This window comes from Natrix helvetica (genome assembly GCF_964273705.1).
Source record: "Natrix helvetica genome assembly, chromosome: 12".
NCBI lineage: Eukaryota > Metazoa > Chordata > Lepidosauria > Squamata > Natricidae > Natrix > Natrix helvetica.
In genome coordinates, this window is record NC_138556.1 from 19,963,243 (window position 1) to 19,977,905 (window position 14,663).

Genomic DNA, 14,663 nt, shown 5'->3' on the forward strand with positions numbered 1-14,663 from the left:
GTTAACCTGTGGAACTCACTGCCACAGGATATGGAAACAATCTGGTTCAAGAACTACAGCAACTTGGCCACTTTTAAGATGAGTGGAGGTCAACCCCCATCGTTCCCCAATCATCGTGCATCTTGTTCATCCATCTAAAACATAGCTGGCTGGGGAATTCTGGGAGTTGAAGTCCACAAGTCTTAAAGTTCCCAAGTTTGGACACCCCTGATCTAAAAGCATGCTGGCTTTTAGGGGATGCTGGGAGTTGAAGCCCACTTAACTTTCCCAATTTGAAAAACACTCAAACTGGAGAGCTTTGCAGATAAGAGGGATTGCAAAATAAACAGGCAGGGATTGAGTAGTTTATGTACCCAGAGTTACAAAAAACTGATTGCATTTCAGGCCTGGAAGGAAGGAAGGAAAAATAAAGCTACTTTTACTGAAATTGGGGGATTGGACTCTTAAATATGAAGAAAAAAAGGCTGGATAAAATTTACAGCTGTAATTTCTGGCTACCGATCGAGCGCTCCAGCATCGATCTTGCATGCCTGGATCCGGGATGGATTGCGACGGCCTGGCGGCGAGATGGAAAGTTGTGCAGGCAAAGAGGCTTCCCCGGCACGCGGGAACTCATCGCACCGCGCATGCGCAGCCCGTGAGCCCCTACGATTTTTTCGAATGCATTTTACCGCTTAGCTGAGTCCGGAGCTCGTTTGAATCGCGTCCCTCTGCCCGCCCCTGCATTGCACCCCCGCGCTGCTGTTTTCACCGGGGGGGGGGACACGCCTTTTCCACCTATTTCCACAATTTTTATTATTGTTTTTGCAAAATGCAATAAGGGATCCCTTCCAGGATGGAGCAGCAGGTACTGCGGACTAGATGCATGAGAAGGAGGAAGTGTTTTTAAACTGCTCATTCTGAACTGGCAGCGCGGTCTCTGCGGCTTATAGTTTTGCCTCTCTTCGCCTTTGCCTCTCTGGTGGGCTTTGGGCTCCAGCTCAGAGTAAAGGACAATGTCCAGGTTCAATAGTTGGTGTAAATGAAAGCAGCAGCCCCCCTTCAGCTACGGAGAGCACCGCTCCGCGATATTTTGGGCATAAGCAGAATTGTTATTCTCAGTGGCAGAGTTTTAATGCAGGTGGCAGGCCCTGGGAAAACGTCTGCTTGCTTTTAGAAGTGGCTGTCATTAAAAGAAAAGGGAAAAGACAGAAAGACAAACATAGAAATGTAAATAAATAGAATATATATGTACAGGTGTAAATGTGGGAGGTAAAGGAAAATATAGAGAACTATGTAAAGCTAGATAGCTAGATGATAAATGATAGTAAGATATAGATGATAGAATAGATAGATTATAGATAGATGGGTGGATGGATGGATAGATAGATGATAAACAAAGGTGATATACAAGATAGAGAGAGAGTCACAGACAGAAGAGAGACAGATAGATAGATAGATAGATAGATAGATGATAGATAGATGATAGATAGATAGATAGATAGATAGATAGATAGATAGATGATAGATAGATAGATGATAGACAGATAGATAGATAGATAGATGATAGATAGATAATTTTAAAAATGTGCAGGGATGGAATATATCTAAACTCGGTCCAGAGTCTTTGAGCGTTGGGAGGTATTATGGTTGTTAGTATAGACATAATCTACAATTAGATTCACAAAGAGTGAAATAATTATTTGTGTTACATGCAGGGACTCCTAAACCATTGAATGCACAATCTCTTCCACTGCTGTCACTCTTAATTATACAGGGTGCTGAAGTCTTTTCTTGTTAAATCAACAAACCTGGACAAGTTCAAGTTCTCCATGAAATTGAACTTGAAAGCAGATCTAGAAGAAATCGAGTTTTAACACATCACCTATCTACTAAATTTTTTAAATCCGGATCCACATAAGTGACACACGAAGGATCCTATGAAAGCCAATTCATGAAATTCTTTGGCCCTTTTTGAAATGCTAACTCCCTGATTTTCACAAAGGGGAAATGCAGTCATCATTCTTTGTTATTTCTTTCTGCAAAACGTTAACATGGCTTCTGCTCTTTTTCCCCCTCTTCAGACAAGAGAGAAGAGAATGTGCAGCAAGTGGGATCGGAGAGAATTTATGTTGTCGTGAAAGAAGGCTGTGAAAAGGCAGCCCTTCTGTTTTCACCATGCTTTAGGGCCCTGCAATGGCGGCAGAAGACGGGCCTCCGGACAAGAAAAGACCCAGGAGAAAGTTGTCCCTCTGTCAGAGCAATAAAAAACCTGCCGGAAAAAAAGGCAAAGAGGGGCTGCCTCCAGCCCCAGACTCTTCTTCCATTATTTCCCTTTTTAACAATGCTCCCCCCGCCAGAATTGCTTGTCCCTTGTGTGGCCAGACGATACCAAGGTACAGAATCAACCAGCATATTGACCAAGAATGCAAAAATAATCAGAATGAAGACAAGGTGGATGGAATTGGCTTAGCATCGGCTGTCCCCCCCGGGCCGTCAGCTGAACCTGGGCCTGTCAGTTCGAGTCCATATTTTGCAACTAAGCTCTCAACACCAGAGAAAAATTGCAGCCTTTCCAGAGGAGACAATCTGGAAACAAAAAGGGAGTCAGGAGAACAGACGAGTCCTTATTTCAAGAAAGTTGGAAAACTAGCCCTGCTTGATGACCAACCTAGAGATGGTGCCATTAAAAATATCTCCGTGAGAACCCTGTCGACCAGATTGTCCAGGAGGTGGCGTGGTCGCAGCAGGGATGGGTTGACTCAAGATGGCCAACCTTCTCCAACCCAAGATGGCATCCCAGAGCAGAAACCTAACCAGAAAACTTGGGGTGAAGATTCCCTGAAGGAGGACCAGTTGTCCCCATCAAGATTCGGATGGACAACTGGAGCTCTGAATAAGGAGGGTGACATCTCAAGTTTGGGACAAGAAGATGACCCAAGATCTCTCTCTGATGGCCTGAATGATTCTGCTCTGGTATCACTCACTTGCAGAGAACTTGGGCTGCCAAGAAAAGGCCACCAGCAGGTAAGTAACCCCCAGAAGAATCCAGATGTTCAACAGTTGGGAATATCTTCAGTAGTTGAGGAGGAAGGGGTGACAGCAAGTTATCCTAAAGAAGAGCCACCCAAGCTGGAATCCCAGAGTTCCTCCTCTAACAAGCCGGATCCAACGATAGAAGAAGACTATCACCATGAGATGCAAAAGTTCTCCAGTTCCACAGGAGATGTGATGGAACGGCTTTCTATGGACGATGAGGCAGGGACTGGAACGGAAGTTGAGGATGAATTATGTTTGGCAACTTTTCCACATTCAAGTGAGAATGTTGGGCCTGGCCTGGCTTCAGCTGGACACCCCTATTACCTTCGAAATTTTCTCATGGTCCTGGAGGCCGTGCTGGAGAACGAAGATGATCGAAGACTGTTCAGTGAGGACGATTTGGAAGTCATTGCTCGGTTCTACAAGCTTTCAGGTAGCTTTCATTTGTAATTGGCTTAATGACCAGGGGATTCGCTTAATGACCGCAGTGACAGGTTTCACAAACATAGTAAAACGGATGTAAAATCCAATTTGGTCATGTGGTGACTTGATTTACGAGCAGAATTATTTATGACAAAAATTCTGGTTTCAGTTGCTATCAGAAGTCAAGGACTGAACTGACTACCTGTAAGTGTATTTAAGATTCTGCATTTAGCTGGTAAACTATTCCATTTGTCCAGAAAGTCTCACTTTTTATCATTAAATTGCTTGACACGTCAGAGATGTTGGGTCAGCCGAACTTCCTGAGTGAGATTATTTGGCAAAAGGTCCAGTTTCCCCAGAATTTCCACGCAATGCCACTTTTTCAAACATCTTTGTAAAAAAAAAATTATTTTCTTCTCTCTCACGTTACAATTCCGTTGCAGCCGGTGGACAGAAACTCTACGTTCGGCTTTTCCAGCGTAAATTGGCCTGGATAAAGACGAATAAAATAGAATACGAAGAGATCAGCTCAGAACTTTCACCGGTCATCCAAGAGCTTGTTGAAGCAGGATTCTTGCAGTCTGGTAGGTCCACGAGTAAGGTGGGTTCAAAACTATTTGGGTCCACTGATTTAGAGACTTCCCTGCTGGCCAAAGAGAGCTCGAGGCTTCTACATCAGTGACCCAGAGTTCTTTGGGGGGTTGAGAACCGCATTTAACAGGAATGGAAGGGGAATGGGAATAGGAATAGAGCTGGAAGGGACCTTGGAGGTCTTCTAGCCCAGCCCCCTGCTCAAGCAGGAGAACCACTGCATTTCAGATAAGTGACTAAGTTATGGAGCGCCCATGATTTCTGGAGGCAAGCTGTTCCACTGGTTAATCGTCCTCCCTGTTAGGAAGTTTCTCCTTAATTTATATCCCCAACGGTTGTCCATTTTTTCCCTCTTCGCAGAGGCTGAATTGCAAAACCTTCCGGAAGTCCTTGACTTACTTTCCGCCCCCGAGCTGAAAACTTTAGCGAAAGCATTTCACTTGAAAAACCCAACTTCTCCCAAGCAGCAACTTCTGGAAGATTTCCTCCGGTTGGCAAGACAGCGCTCCATCTTTGGCACGTGCCAAGCTGGGATTGGCAGTGTCATTCTGAAGAGGTAAAAAATTCAGGGCCCTGGTAAAAGAAACGGAGCAGAATCACAGAGTTGGAAGAGGACTTGGAGGTCTTCTAGTCCAACCCCCTGCCCAGGCAAGAAGCCCTAGGCCACTTCAGACAAATGGTTGTCCGATCTCTTCTTAAAAACCTCCAGTGTTGGAGAATTCACAACTTCTGGAGGCAAGTGGTTCCACCGGTTAATTCTTCTAACTGTCAGGAAATTTCTCCTTAGTTCTCGGTTGCGTCTCTCCTTGATTAGTTTCCATCCATATCAGGAATAATCTGATTCCCCCAATGGAGCAGGGAGTTAATTTTGTGTTCGTTAAGGACAGCAGAATCAGCCGTCTTTGATATGTCGTTAGGATCCCCCCACACCAGGCTTTTAATTCTGTTGATAGGACAGAATTCTAAGGTGCAAAGAGCAGACGTTGGTTTTTTTTTTTAAATGGAATTGTTAAGGCTTCTGTGAATGATGGCCCACTTTTTCCTCCGTCCTTAACCTAGTTTTCCTCAGCAGAAAGTCCTGCTTCCTTTGATAATGCACATTTTGAATGTCGTGCTAATTCTGAGAGGCCAGGATTTATCTTGATGGATGGTGGATAATTGGGAGGCAGACCTTGACGCTGCAGCTGCGAGGCTGCCTGGGGGAAAAGAAGGTAGAGGATGCCAAATGACAGTGCTAAAATGAAAGGAGGGATTTTAAGGAGGGATTTTGGAGATTTGGGGATTTAAAAAAAGAAAGGATGCTTGGAGGGAATGGGAAAGAAGAAATGTCATTCTAGAGCAGGGGTCTCCAACCGTGGCAACTTGAAGCCTGGAGGACTTCAACTCCCAGAATTCCCCAGAATTCGTCAGCCAGTAAAATGAGAATCTAGGTCCTCACTTTACCCGCCTCGGAAGGATGGAAGGCTGAGCCAGTCAGGATAAAACTGCTGGCAGTTGGCAGAGTTAGCCTGCAATGTTGCATTCTAACCACTGGGAAGGAAGGAAGGAAAAGGAAAGGAAAGGAAGGACTAGAAATAGCCCTTAGACTTATATACCGCTTCACAGTGCTTTTACAGCCCTCTCTAAGTGCTTTACAGAGTCAGCCTCTTGCCCCCAACAATCTGGGTCCTCATTTTACTCACCTTGGAAGGATGGAAGGCTGAGTCAACCTTGAGCCTGGTGAGATTCGAACTGCCAAATTGCAGGCAGCCGGCAGTCAGCAGAAGTAGCCTGCAGTACTGCACTCTAACCACTGCGCCACCGTGGCTCATACCTACAACCTCACCAATTTAGGATAGCTATTGTGTTCCTGATTGTAGTTGTAAGTCAGGGACTAGTCGCACGGGTGCTGCTTCTGCAGCTGGGTGGAGAGAATTCTAGCCCCGATTCCTTCTCTTCCTGGTTTCCAGGGCTAAAGTCCTTGCGGGGAAATGCATCAAGGTTTGTCGTGAGCCCCGGGCTGTTTTTTCCCGCCTGCTGCTGCTTTTCTCCCTGACGGATCCCGTGGAGGAGGAAGAAGCCGGAAGTGGCGGCCAAAGACAACTTTCTACAGTGCTCATGGTCAACATGGGCCGGACCGTTTTCCCCACTTACACAGTCAACAGGAAAACGCCAATATTTCAAGATCGGGATGATTTCCTTAGGTAGGAAAGAAAATTAATCTAGGTTTGTCTATGGAGACTCTCATCCAGGGCATGTTCTGTCTCAAAGGTGCTTTTTTATTTCGAAAGGCCAACTGGACTTGTTTTTTTCCTTGAAGACGTTTTGCTTCTCATCCAGGAAACTTCTTCAGTTCTGACTGGGTTCTAGGTTTTAATCTGGGTTCTAGGTGACTCTTGTTTCTTACACAGATTTTTTTTTTTCTACTGAGAAGTTCCGGTCAATATATTTTTCACCCTCTAAGAAAATGACCTTTGTGACCTGAAGGATGTTAGGGACACAAGCACACTCAACACACACTGTGTGTCCTGGCCACAGACAATCCTCACAACTTTTTTTCGAAGCCCACGAGAGAGATCTTGTTTTGAGAGGCTCAGCATTGAATTTTTCTTTTAAAAAATTAAGTTTGTTATTGGCCGTTCTTGCTTCTGATTATGTGCTAGCGAGACATTTAGTCCTCGGTTACTGACTGCCCTGTTTAGCGACCAAAATCATGATGGTGTTGAAAGAGTTGATGATCAGTTCTTGCACAGACGGCTGCCATGATGTCCTTGCAGGGACTTGAGCAAAATTGGGGATTTTGGCGACTTGCACATTGATGACAATCCAAGTCAATGGGGAAGCCGGCGGGAAGTCGTAAGTTGCAATCCTGTCATGTTCCCCTTGACCCAAGGGATTCACTTAATGTCCGTGGTGGAAGTGAGGTTGTAAGTCACGGTAATGTCCTGTCTCACTTAAGAACTGCATCTTTTAGCAATGGAGTTGCAAGTGCCAATTGAGGTCACTAATCGAGAACTACCTCTTGCCGTAGCATTATTCTGATAGGATAAGGCGGGGAAGCAGTCATCTTCAGAACAAGTTGCAACGACTAATTTTAATTTTTCCATAGGTATGCTGCCGCTGCACACACCTCCAATGACATTTCCGTGGCAATGACCGGCGGGAAGTGGGAAGAGGCGCGCTGCCTGTACGAGACCGCGAAAGCATCTTGGCAGGAGCTGAAGGGGCACCCTTCCCTCGGGTGTGTAGATGGAGGGGTGGAAAGATCCCCCACTGTAATGGGACATGGGAATGGACGGGAGGGAAGAGATGCTGCCTAAGGAAGAATCCAACAAGAGAGGACGTAGCCCTGAGCTGCATAAGGGGAAGAGAAAGAAACTTGAGAGAGGAACCTCCTCAGCTCTGTAAAAGAGACAGAAGGAGATTGACATCAGATCGACGTGGTGGCCTAGTGGTGAAGAAACTCACCTCCCACTCGGAAGGTTGAGAGTTCAATCCTAGGTAGCGCCAGAGTTTTCTCAGGGTGCAAAGAAAAGATATTTGCTGTGAACTCCGCATGGGCATTGGGAAGGGCTTCTGGCCAGTAAATGCTCAGCTCCACTCAGTTGCCCCAACTCTACCCTGAATTAAGGAATTACAGGATCATAAAAAGGGAATGTTTGTTTTCTGCCCATTTTTTGCAAAAACAGGGTTTTTGCCTTCCCCCAGCCCTGCTGAAGCCTGCAGAGTGCTCCTGGGGCCCGGGGAGGACAAAAACGTTTTTCTCTTACTTACTTCTTTGAAATCTTGGTGCGTCTTATACACCGGTGCTCCTGATAGTCTGAAAAATACGGTATATAGCCGAGAGATTTGGTGAGCAATCAGCCATGACCTGGCGAAGAAGATTGACTTCCGTGTTTCCTCGTGCAGCCATCACCGAGCCCTCCCAGAATACCTGCGGCGTTTCACCGTGGGGTGGTTGTACACCCGGATCCTGTCGCAGGGGGTGGAGATCCTGCAGAGGCTTCACATGTACCAGGTAATCCGATCTCTTCAAAAGATCTCCACCTTCTTCTCATTCGAGGCCTTCATGTAGATCACCAGGTGGCCTCCTGTCCAAGGAGGGACTAGCTTTGAACTTGGTTTCCCGAGCCAGCCCATAAGTGAACCATTGCCTCGCTTAACGAGAGAGGCCGTTCCTCTTCGTGACCACGGCATCATTTTACGACGATAGCGTTCACTTAACAACCTCTGCAAAAAAAAAAAAAGCTCACAAAATCAGCTTGGTCACCTAATTGACTCGTTTTATGACCATTGCAACTTAAAACTGTGATAGTCATAAGCCAAGAACTACCTGTGGCGTCTATCTTTTCTTCCTTACTTTTTTTAAAAAAACGGCATAAAAAGCATTTTGATAACTTCTCGCCGTCTGGAGGTGCGCAGTGTGGCTGGTGGCCAAAAAACGCTTTCAAAATCTTCTGCCTCCTTCACATCCTCTGCAAGCTATTAATGTTGGTCTATTTTTAAGCCTTGCTCTTTCCCTGCTGCTATTTTTAATGCTCGGCGTTTCCACGTCTTCACGAGCGTCTCCAAGACTCGTCCTTCTGTTCTACCTGCCTTCTGCACAACGGCCTGTCCTCCTCCCTTAATCTCTCCATGAGCACAAGGTGTTGCATGGCCGCATCCATTGCTGAGTCAGGAGGCTGGAGTCTTGCCACCCAACTGGGCTTGTCCTTCTGCCACCTTCTCATGAGCTTCTCTGTCCCCCGGCTAGGAGGCAGTGGAGCAGCTGCAAGAACTTCTGGCTCAGGAAGACTATTGTGTGGACAGCCGAGGGCAGTGGTGGGAGCGCCTAGCTCTGAACTTACACCAGCATTTGAAAGACACCAAGAAGGTAATGTGTCTGGGGTGGTCTTCGTGGTTATGGTGTCCTGGTGGACCAGGATGGGTTCTCCACCCCCCCTTTTTTTTTTGAACTATTACCATCTGGCAGCCGGTACAGGAGAATAAAAACAAGGACAAATAGGCTAAAAACAGCTTCTATCCCAGGGCAGTAACCAGATTGAATTCTACTGCATAGTGCAATATTAATGCAACATCAGGGGTTTTCCATTTTAATTATATAGAATGTGAAGGAGGTGTGTTTCTGTTTTTTTTAATAGTTATAATGTATACTGAAGATGGCATTTAATTTCGTTGTACGAGGTGCAGTGACAATAAACTAAACTAGAAGACCTCCTTCTAGGGGCCCTTTCTGTCTGGTAGTGGAGGAAATGACCTCTGTATCTTGGTTATTTTTTTGTTCATCATCTCTCTGCAATCGCTGGTTGGGCTGCTAGGCTGTTGCGTCCATCCAGAAAGGCCTCCTGGATCCCTTCCTTCGCCCAGGCCACCGGCTCGGTCTCTCACAGCGAGTCCAAAGGATGAAAGACGCCCCATCCTGCCAGAGGTTCAAGCATCTTCTCCTCGAACTGCCTCTTCTCTCTGTGGATGACGTTACCCATGTAAGTACTCAACTTACGACCATAACCGAGCCTGGAATTACAGTCTTAAGGTATTGTGGTCATTAGTGGACTCACATGTGAGCAGACCGGATTTTTATTTTACAATGGTCATTAAGCAAATGCTCTTGTTGTTAAGTGAGTCAGTTTTACCTGTGGAGAATTGACCTGGTTGCCAAGCACCCAAAATGTCATGTGGCTGCATGGGTGGCCTTCATAACTTTGAAATCAGATTGTAAGTATTTTAGGAGTGGTCCGTTATAACCTGGGTCATTAAGCAACTGGTCATAAGTTGAGTATCAGTAGCTGCTGTGTTTCCTACCTGAGGAAATTTCTCCTCAGAGAAATGGGGACGTTTTGTAGGCCTCAGTTTAAAAGATCTCAATTAATGGTGTAGGTCCAGAGAAGAGCTAACCACGACAGTGGAAAGACTGGAGTCCCAAGTTCTACGAGGAATGGCCCAAATGTTTGTTGATAAACTTCGTCCTGCCTAACCCACTCTTTCCACTCCAGAGTTATGCTGGTTGAGGAAACTTCTGGAGAACTTGGGGTGGGAGAAGAAGACATCCCTGGGCTTGCTTTATCCCTTAACCAGGATTCTTCCTTGACTCAGGTGACCATCAAAGGAAAACTCTGCCCACAGACCGGGATGGGCAAATCCGTGTTTATCCTGGAGAGTCAAACGGAGGGAACAGAACTCTTGGCGGTGGTCTGCTCCGTTGAGGAACTGGCCTTAGCCCACTACAAGCAACAGGGCTTCGATCAAGGTGACCTTTTTCTTTTTTCCATTTTGTTTCGCTCGGTTGCATCACAGGGAGAATAAGGAAAGGCCTCGGCTGGAGACACCAGGGCAAAAAATGTCATTTCAGATTAACTTCTCCAAGCACCAGCGGGGTGTAGATATGCAGGGGATTGGCTAGGAAATGGGAGACTGAGTTCTTCACTTCCCTTGGTGACAGAGCTCGTGAGAATGACCCTGGGGGGAGGAGGAATAATAGGATAACAGAGGTCGAAGGGACTTTGGAGGTCTTCTAGTCCAACCCCCTGCTCAAGCAGGAGACCCTAGACCGTTTCAGACAAGTAGCTGTCCAGTCTCTTCTTAAAAACCTCCATTGGGAGGGAGGGAGGGAGGGAGGGAGGGAAGGAAGGAAGGAAGGAAGGACAACAGAGCAAGTGGCTGTCCAGTCTCTTCTTAGAAACCTCTGGAATGGCAGGCTTGACACAGCTGGCGGGTTTGAGGTCAAGGCGGAATGCGAGGTTGGGATGATGATAAACGGGGCTGGATTGTTTTGCCTTGGCACGTAAAAATATCCCGAAATGTTTCTTGTGACCTCCGCTTGGGCTCTTCCTCAGGCATCCATGGCGAAGGATCTACTTTTACTGCCCTCTTTGGGCTCCTGATGTGGGACGTCCTTTTCATGGATGGCATCCCCGACGTCTTTAGGAACTCATACCAGGTAAGCTTTGTGTTCAGACTGGGTAAAGGGGTAGAAGAAAATATTGGTAGCTCAGGGTTGAATTGTGGGGTCCCTGGCGCTCCCTGAGCTCGGCGGGTTTTTTGCAGACATTGCAACACCCTACTAGGTAATACCTTCAGTGCTGGAAGGTGGTGGGTTGGAGGAGGAGAGGGAAGAGGACTGCGTAGTCCTTAGTGCTCTCTGAACTTGGTGATTGTCCTGCAGACGTTTCATGACCCAACTAGGGATAGAAGGGAAGGGGGTTTGCAGGGTGGAGGAGGACGACTTTGGGGTCCTTGGTGGTCTCTGAGCTTGGTGGCTTTCTTGCAGACGTTTCATGACCCAACTAGGGAACATCATCAGAGCTAGAACCGAGAGGAGGAGGAGGAGGACTGTGGGGTCCTTGGTGCTCTGTGAGCTTGGCTATTTTCTTGCAAATGTTTCATTACCCAAGTAGGTAACAACTTCAGCTCTAGAAGGAGTGGGGTTTGCTCTCCTTCCAGCACTGATGATGTTACCTAGTTGGGCAATGAAACGCCTGCAAGAAAACCGCCAAGCTCAAAGAGCACCACCAAGGACCCCACCATGAGCTACAAATACTCTTATCAAAAGATTCTTATTCTACCTTTTATGTGTGGGGAGCTTTAAATGGAATTATCCGCTCCATCCCTAGGCTTTCCCCCTGGACCTCTACACGAGCAGTTTTTACAAGAACCGCCGGTCGGCCATTGAGCCAAGGTTGCAGTCGGTGCACGAGGCGTCGACGGAGACGCTCCAGAAGTGGGTGGGCGAAGTGTGGGCTGCCCAGAAGGGCACAGCGTCAGCGCTGATCGACTGGGACCGCTTCTCTTCCCTCCAGCAAGCCCAGGTGAGTGGGAGGGAAGAGCACCTCCACAGAGCCCGGACTTTGCAGACACCCACAGTGCCAGGTTCCCTCCTGGCATCGCCAGAGATGGTTAGAAAACCACCCAAGGTTCTGGAAACTTTGGAACCCTGCTGCCCAAAAAGGGGAAATCTGGGAGTTGAAATCCATCCATCTTAAAGTCGCTGAGATATCTAAGCAGTCCTTTGCGTTCCAGCAAAGAAGATATGGGGACTCAGTGGCAAAGACGCTGAGCTTGTCGATCAGAGACGCCAGCAGTTTGAATCCCTAGTGCCGCGTAATGGAGTGAGCTCCCGTTACTTGTCCCAGCTTCTGCCAAACCTAGCAGTTCGAAAGCATGTAAAAATGCAAGTAGAAAAATAGGAACCACCTTTGGTGGGAAGGGAACAGTGTTCCGTGCGCCTTCGGCGTTGAGTCATGCTGGCCACATGACCACGGAGACGTCTTTGGACAGAGCTGGCTCTTCGGCTTTGAAACAGAGATGAATCCCTAGAGTTGGGAACGACTAGCACATATGTGTGAGGGGAACCTTTACCTAAGGAAGATATGATTAACCTGCACATTAAAAGAAATAAAATAAGGAACAAATTTATTCCTAAGTAGCTTTTAAGTTTCTGGAAGGGGCTTCTTGGAAATTTCTCACCTACCTTCAGGACCGGAGGAGGAGAGGGAAGCCAACAGCATACAGATCAGGGGTGAAATCCAGCAGGGATTGACGGGTTCTGGAGAACCAGTAGCGGAAATTTTGAGTAGTTTGGAGAACCGGCAAAGGCCTCCTCTGGTTGGCCCCAGAGTGGGGGAGGGACTGGGGATTTTACAGTGTCCTCCTCCTGGAGAGAGAAGGGAATGGGGATTTTGCAGTATCCTTTCCTCTGCCACGCCCGCAGAACCGGTAGTAAATAAAAAATGTGAATTTCACCACCGACACAGATGTACTTTTGCAAAGCAGACGGAACTGATTGCCTGGCTTTTCAGAGCAGAGCCCAGAAACAGAACGAGATTCCCGCATGTTGCTTTACTGGAAGTGGGGGTCTTCCCAAAGTTCTAAACCCCCCCCCCCCCGCCTGTTTTGCAGAGCCTGGTCTGCTGCTTAGGGGGCCCCTTCCTGAGTGGAGTTTGCCGGCGTCTCTCCCAAGATCTACGCCACTGCAGGGGGGGCCTCCCCGATCTTGTCGTCTGGAGTACGGGAAACCGGGGATATAAGGTGCCTTTGCAGATTTATTTATTTATTTTTATTTGTTTTAGAAATAAATAAATTTGAGTTGCACCAGGCGAATCAAGGCAGCTTATACGGCTATGAAAACCATGAACTGCATTCAGTTTTGGTCGCCACGATGTAGAAAAGATGTGGAGACTCTAGAAAAGGTGCAGAGAAGAGCAAGAAAGGATTAGGGGACTGGAGGCTAAAACATAGGAAGAACGGTTGCAGGAACTGGGTATGTCTAGTTTAATGAAAAGAAGGACTAGGGGAGACATGATAGCAGTGTTCCAATATCTCAGGGGATGCCACAAAGAAGAGGGAGTCAAACTCTTCTCCAAGGCACCTGAGGGTAGAACAAGAAGCAATGGGTGGAAACTAATCAAGGAGAGAAGCAACTTAGAACTAAGGAGAAATTTCCTGACAGTTAGAACAATTCATCAGTGGAACAGAAGTTGCCTCCAGAAGTTGTGAATGCCCCAACAGTTGGACTAGAAGACCTCCGAGGTCCCTCCCAACTCTTGTTATTCTATTCTATATAAAAGAAATAAAAAGAATAACGTAATATTTCCCCCTCCCCCCTTTGGCCATCCCTGGCAACAGCACACTTTCATACAAACCATTTAATGGGTTGAACCCCCTGGGGGCCCAAGAGAGGAGTTCCCAGAGGTGGGGAAGAGTTGACGCTTGGAAAGAGTACGGCTAGAGATTTGCCTTGTACTCACAAATCACAAGCCACCCGTAGTCCTCAACCTTACGACAAGAGGCTTAGCGAGGGTTCAAAGTCCCAACAGACCTCTCCAGAGGTTACTTAGGATTCAGCTCCAAAGTGGCTGCACACCCCACCCCACCCTTCCTGTGGTCACATGGCTTCATTTGGGGGGCTCAGCAACGGCCCACTTTTACAGCTGTTCGCAAGATTGTATGAGGGCGTTTTGCGATATTTTTTCTATTTTGTGTGGGGGGGGAGGGGCTTTATAAAAGAGGCGGCACTGACTTTGCTCGTTCAGATTGTGGTTTGACATTTGCACGCTCTCTTCCGCCTCTTCCCCAATCAGCTGGTGGAAGTGAAGGGCCCCGGCGACCGGCTTTCGCACAAGCAGACGGTGTGGCTGGACGAGCTGCAGAAGCTGGGCGCGTCGGTCGAAGTTTGTCACGTAGAGGCAGTCGGGTCTAAAAGTCAGCGTCTTGGATGAAGGAGGGGGTTTCTCACCACCACCACCACCACCACAGGGATCGGGGATCCAGTGCAATAAAATCTTCTAATACAGAATGGGTTTCCTTCGGTGCTTCTTTCGAATCCACTTTGAATTTTCCATCCGTGTGCTCACACTGAAGACACATTTCAGGCTAAGTGATTGGAAGTGGACGGTCAGCCCATGGAGAGCATTTTCCAAGTTAAAGGACAGCACTTAGACTTATATACCGCTTCACAATGCTTTACGGTCCTTTAGATGGTTTACAGAGCCAGCCTCTTGCCCCCAACAATTGATCGTCATTTTAACTGACCTCGGAAGAACGGAAGGCTGAGTCAAACCTTGAGCCAGTCAGGATCGAACTGCTGACAGTGGGCAGTGAGTTAACCTGCAATACTGCATTCTAACCACTGGGAAAGAAGAAAGGAAAAGAATGGA

At 47.3% G+C, this 14,663-nt stretch overlaps 1 protein-coding gene across 1 annotated transcript; it reads left to right on the forward strand.

The window, feature by feature from the left end:
* The first annotated feature begins 620 nt into the window (after positions 1-620).
* Positions 621-14,302, forward strand: FAN1 (FANCD2 and FANCI associated nuclease 1). The gene is made up of 14 exons (XM_081964411.1): positions 621-847; positions 2,064-3,451; positions 3,885-4,025; positions 4,393-4,588; positions 5,982-6,215; positions 7,121-7,252; positions 7,921-8,029; positions 8,765-8,884; positions 9,330-9,494; positions 10,105-10,258; positions 10,845-10,948; positions 11,622-11,816; positions 12,907-13,035; positions 14,088-14,302. The coding sequence occupies exons 2-14, from the start codon at positions 2,176-2,178 to the stop codon at positions 14,223-14,225; spliced, it is 3,093 nt and encodes a 1,030-aa protein (XP_081820537.1). The 5' UTR covers positions 621-847; positions 2,064-2,175; the 3' UTR covers positions 14,226-14,302.
* The last annotated feature ends 361 nt before the right edge of the window (positions 14,303-14,663 follow it).